At 46.2% G+C, this 6,000-nt stretch overlaps 1 protein-coding gene across 1 annotated transcript in view; it reads right to left on the minus strand.

Annotated features, from left to right (window-relative positions):
- Window positions 1-5,672, minus strand: part of ZNHIT6 (zinc finger, HIT-type containing 6) — a gene marked incomplete at its 5' end in the record, with an annotated part of 34,611 nt that extends 28,939 nt beyond the window's left edge. Inside the window, 4 exons of the mRNA XM_010190971.1 lie at window positions 3,695-3,798; window positions 5,222-5,307; window positions 5,396-5,502; window positions 5,588-5,672. Coding sequence (XP_010189273.1) covers window positions 3,695-3,798; window positions 5,222-5,307; window positions 5,396-5,502; window positions 5,588-5,672 — 382 coding nt within the window. The remainder of the gene's footprint in view (window positions 1-3,694; window positions 3,799-5,221; window positions 5,308-5,395; window positions 5,503-5,587) is intronic.
- Between the last annotated feature and the right edge of the window lie 328 nt (window positions 5,673-6,000).

Here is a 6,000-nt window from a genome sequence, read left to right on the forward strand (position 1 = left end):
ACACAGAAGTGCGATGATTTCATCCTCTCCGCTCCCCACACGCTGTGTTCCCAGTGCCAAATCAGCTTTGCTGCACTTCTAACAGCAGCACACAAAACAGGATGTCTTCATTTAGCTGTAACTTCATCAAGCTAATTCCTGGATCTGGTGCATAAACAGTACAACTGAATTATTCCTACTGCAAGTTCAGATGTTTCCTAGTTACAGCAAACAGCAAGACAATCAGCGAAGGCACCGAAGCGGATTTCCTCTGTACCACACATGGTCTCCTGTCAAGGGGCCTCCCAGCAGCAGGGGATGTCACCAACCGTGTGTGTCGCAATCACCAAACGTGCTGGGCTTCAGCTGAGAGTCCTGTGTCAACCAAAGCACACTGTACAGGGCAGGCAACCCAAACTTTAATGATCTTTAACGAACAAACAAAATACCACCGGATTCACTATGAGAACAAAACATTCCAGTACTCATCTTCATCTGGGGATGTTCTGAAAAGCTACTGGTTTACTGAAACACATGAGCATCGTGCTCTCTGATCACTCCCAGGAGTGATCCCAGTAGTGACTCCTTTGCCTGGGAACTTATTTTGGTGGGTCCTAGGAAGCAAGCAAAACTACGCACTAAGTAATACCCAAATTCAAGTTTAGCAGCTCCAACAGCCTAATATTAACCCTAAACCCAGCTCACAACTCCTTGGTAAATTCCCAGGAACAGCAACACTTCAAACAATTGATTTCAATTATCCCTACCTAGGTAAGGCTTAGAGTTGGCATTTTAGGGCTTTCAGGCGTACCTCAAAGTAGCTTCTGTAACACTAATGATCCCGTAACTGGTGCTAATCCCAAATCTCCACACTATTTTACTCTCAGAATTAAATCAAAGAAGGGAGACACTGACAAAGCTCCCCTCTTCTCCCACATAGATCAAGTGCTGGAAAGCTGCAGGCATGCCTTCCACCAGCGAGGAGACTGGAGCCCTCCAGCCCCTATGGGTGGGGAGGAGAGGTGAGAAGGGTTTCGTTTGGGAGGAGAAGTGAGTGGAGCAGGGAGGGAGCTGTGTGGAGACGCCTATGAGGGTGTGAGCAGCACAAGGGAGGTTGGAGCAGGGCAGCGCGGACAGCAGAGCCGAGGGTGCTGCAATGCCTCATTTCAGTGCCTCAATGCCCCACTGCAGTGCCTGATTGCTGTCGTCACCTCCCACAGGGAAACAGGAGCCTCACGAGCTCTCATTTCTCCTCCCATCTGATGGGATGGGGCTCCCCCACTGCTGCCCCAGCCTTTGTCCCAACCCGGTCACATTCTCTACCCCTTTCCCAAAGGCCACCCCAACTCCATGGCAGCACTTGTCCAGAAGGGGAACTATCACTTCTACTGGAAAATAATGGCACCACAGGAAAGGTGGGGTACAGCAGCGCTTTAAAAATGATTTGCAAACAAGGTGTCCTAAACCATCTCTAAGTCAGACATCCCATGAGTTCACAACCTGGACTCAGACTCTACTTTCTAATGCCCCTCAGTTATCTGGATATTCAGTATTACAAGACAGTCTCATGCATCTGTTGCCCAGCATTGACACGTATGCTTTCACAACACCAAACTTAGCAAACAAACTGATGGAAACCAGGAAATGAAGAGCCTGGTTAACACATCCAAACAACAACTGATCTGTCCTCCAGAGCTGGCAGGGGCAGGGGAGGACACAGAATACAGCTTGTACATCCCAGTTCTGAATTGCTCTCATTCCTGCCTTGCACAGCCCAGCAGCTTGGCTCGCATGGAGAGCATGAACAGGACATCAGAGACGACTGTTCTCAGCTTTCCACGCACATATGTGGAGCAGCTTCCAACCTCCACCCTCTGGAGCAGCCCCTCTGCAAATCCCAACCAACAAACAGCACGAGAAGGGGTTCAGAGCTACAGAAAACCAGACACGCCAGACCCTGACCCTGAGGTGTTACGCTCATATAACACAGCTACTTGCACAGCTTTACTCCTTTGGATGTAAAATCCAGCAAAACACTACGGGTGTCACGAAGTCATATGGGTAAGTATTGAATGGCTGATACTCACTGGTTCAATCAAACCTGAGCCTTGATTCCCTGCAACCCATTTAAGGACAAAAAGCAAAACATGCCAATAAAAACAAACAAACACCACCAAAGCTTCGTTAATTTCTAATCTGCATTGCTGCCCATCGCTGCATGAGTAACAGCAGCAGCAAAAGAGAGTCAGTGTGTCCTTTGTGCACTGTTCACTGAGCACATTCCAGAACCTTACACTTACAGGAAAGAGGAGGTTACTTCCTATGCTCTCAAGAACAGAAAATGTTATTATGTGCTTTCTGATGGGAAGTGGAAGTCCCAGAAAGGTGAGCATTCCAAAACAACAAAATACCCTGGGACTTTATGGCTGACAAAAGCCAGTAAGGAATTATCCCAGACAACTGTGAAATATTTCCATGCATATTTGCCAATAAGTCACCTTCCCTGTCTCATCCTCTTCATCTTTAAATGCACATCTGTTAAACAATGTAAAGCATGGGATACATGGGACAGCATGATCTGCTCAAAGCTGAATTTGTTCCCAATGCAAGTCACACTTATGCATGAATGCAAAATGACTTTCTAGAGAAAAAGAACTGAAAAACATGGTACGTGAAGGCAATTTTCAGTCAGTACAGCACTGTATCACATCCAGGATCTTCCCAATAGTGTCAAACCTCCCTGTGCCTGTGCTTTTTCTGTTTCTTAGCATCAGAGATCTAAGAGAGCTTCTCTTAACATCAGAAGCATCCCTGGGCCCTCTTCACTTGCTCTGGCTCTTAAAGACTACTCCTTAAGGGTGTTCATGCCGTTTTACCCACAACATTAAGGAAATTCCCCGAAGTTAAACTCAGCTCTGAGCTCAAGACACCTCAATAGCATGAGAAGAGCACAGCAGATCTGTAAAAGCACATGGTCAAGGAAAAAGACATCAGCGTAGAGGCAGCCAGGCTCTGCTGACAGGGCACATCTGCAAGCTCTGGGGCTACCACTTGGCCTGCTCTGAGGGGGAACCTCAGGGATGTCCAAATTGGAGGAGGAGAAAACGCCCCAGATTTCCTTTTTCCCCATTGGTCCACCCTGGGTTTTCTCTAGCAGAGCTGGTAAAATATGCAGCTGTAAACGGTCACACTTATGCACCTATTTTCCGCCTTACGTTCTGCTAGAAACTTAAGCTACCTGCAAAGCCCAAACGCGGCGCTTGTGGCCCCGAACCACAGACCTGACACCGGCCAGCGCGCCGCGCCCCTGCCCGGCCCGGCTGTCCGAGAGCGACACCTGGCGGCTGGCGGCGGCACTGCCCCCAAAACAGCACGGCCCCTCCCCAGTCCCCATCACAAACCTTTGAAGTGTTTTCTTTTTCCAGCAACAAAACTCAACGTTAATTCAAAGGTGAAAACCGCAACAGCACTGCTTCTCCCCCATTACTCAGTGTTAGTGTTTTTCCAAATAAAGCATGAATTGCATAGGCTACTAAACCAAGCTCAAGGAGCCTAAAAAATGAAAACCTGCAGCATGAAATATTAAATTAGATGGCTTTTGTAAAGTGCATCTCACAGATTTTTAAAGCAAGCCTATCAGTGTGAATTTAGATCCTCGTAATTATGCATTCAATGAAAACAAAATATTGCTGACTGCAGCCAACTGAAGACTCACGTGTTATTGAAGGTGGTCGAGTTCTCTCTTCTTTTTGTAAATCCAATGGGCAGAGTCCTTAGGTCGATATCACACTTCCGAGCTTTGTTTCTCAAGCAATATAACTAGCAAAAAATGAAAAGATTATTTTTTTTTAAATCTGAATCATATATTCAGAACCTGAGAGTTAAACAATAAAAGAGCAACACTGACAGGAATTATGGGGCAATTGTAGAAAAGAAAAATCTGAATCATATATTCAGAACCTGAGAATTAAACAATAAAAGAGCAACGCTGACAGGAATTATGGGGCAATTGTAGAAAAGGCCGCATTTACTGAAGTACTTTCTTTGACTTTGTAAAAAAGCCATCATGAATGAAAAAGTTAATAAAGTAAGCCTAGAAACCACCTCAAACGTTTCCAGGTGAAGTTTTCCCATGGTTTAAAACCAACACGCCTATGACCTCTTCATAGTAAAGGTTCTTTCATACACCGTGAGAGCCACAGCCAGCCCCTGTGGGTGTACCACCACCCATGGAGCTGTTTCTGGGTTACAGCCCTGCAGCAGACGGGATGCACACAAGCACCATCTCAGCCGCTCTGACAAATTCAGATTTGAAGGGAGCACTGAGGCTATCAGCCCCTGAACAGCCTCGCACCACACCCCAAAAATCAGTGCCTCAGCACCTCCCCATCCTCAGCGCATCTTTTCCAGACCTCATGGTGACAAGTGCACACACACACACAGAGCACAACTTCAGCCCAAGAGAAAGCCAGCGCCTCCCAAATTCACTTTGTCACCAACGTGAGTCCTCTCCAAGTTTCGTGCTGTATTTAAAGACATCTTCACAAGGCTGGGAAACAACACGGCCCTGATGCCTTTCTGTGACATGTCAGCAAGTCCAAGCATTTTGGAGCAGATTTTGTTTGTCTGGGTGTTGGGTTGGGTTTTTTTTTTATCCCTTCTTGATCTTAAAGTCTTTGCAGTTTACCATCATAGACCTTTCAGGAAATGCCACACTTTTCTGGGATCTCATTAACGCTTTACTGGAATTGGAGGAGGATCAGTAACCCAACTTCCCCTTACGAGGCTGCCTTTCACTTCATTGTTCCTTAGATTCATTCTTTGCTGAACTCTAGCTGCCTTCATTTGGCATATGGGGAATCACATAATAACTTTCAGGCAATTAATAAATCTGTTTTCTACCTGGGAATGTCATACTTAAAAAACTCAGAAAAAGCTGCTGATGTGGAAGGAAACGTTCAGGCTTTGTTAAAACAAAACCATCAAACAGCAAGAGGGGTCACGCATCAATGTTAAGAACGCACTCTGTTAGCAATCTCTTCTAAGCATTTGAATGCAGCCATCAACACTATTATTGCATAAACCTAGAAGCTTCTTTTGGTATCTGCCTCTAAAATTCAGGGTCATTTATACCTTGGTGAGAGGGGTATCAGCTCTGAAATCTGGAATGGGACCGCCTCAGAGGGAATTCAAGGTAATCGACCCTATCTCCAGCAGGTCAAGCTGCTAATTTAGAACTCACATTTCTTCTGGTGGTTGGGCTGTGCACAGTAGGATGCCGAGCAGCAGCGTCAGCTGTCCTTCCTACATCTTCCAGGAAACGGTAATCTGGAGGCGAAATAAATGAACAAGAAGAAAATGCAGTGCTAGTCCAGTACATACAATGAATTGTCAAAAGCATAACGGACATCCTTACCACTCAAAAGGTTCAGGTCAGTGAATTCATTCACAGAGACAAACGCTGTTTTATCCCTGACTCCATTACAGCTCAGTGCAAGCTTGTGCTTCTTTACGCACAAGAGACTGAAACGACAAAAAGAAAACCATCACCATGCCACGTTCAGCACGAGCGGGTGAAGAACCCCAACTATTTTAATTTTACAGATACCTGCACGAATATCTCATGCACCGTGGACATCTGTACTTGGCTTCCTTCTCGCTGCATGTTTCACACCTGAAAGAAATGGAAAGTACTAATGAATAAAGCAGCGTCTTTGTGCCCCACTGGCCTGGGAAGGTGCCTGCTCAGTGACCAGGCACCCTATGCCATCACTGGCATCTTCAGGAAAAGTTATCTGAGCCTCCAATGAAGAAACAAAAATCCAAATACTCTGGATTAGGTAAAGCAGCAGGCAAAACAACACAAGCTATGGGGAACAACTCCCAGCACGTACAGGGGTCTTGCCCATCGTAAAACACAGTGCAGGTTTGTGACAGAGAGAGAAAACCCCCACGCAAATGGCAGAGCTGGGAGCACAGTGAGGCTGCACCAGTTTGTGCCTTGTGGCCTGGTTCTCTCAG

The sequence above is a fragment of the Mesitornis unicolor genome, unplaced genomic scaffold, assembly GCF_000695765.1.
Source record: "Mesitornis unicolor isolate BGI_N332 unplaced genomic scaffold, ASM69576v1 scaffold23288, whole genome shotgun sequence".
In the NCBI taxonomy this organism is placed as follows: Eukaryota; Metazoa; Chordata; class Aves; order Mesitornithiformes; family Mesitornithidae; genus Mesitornis; species Mesitornis unicolor.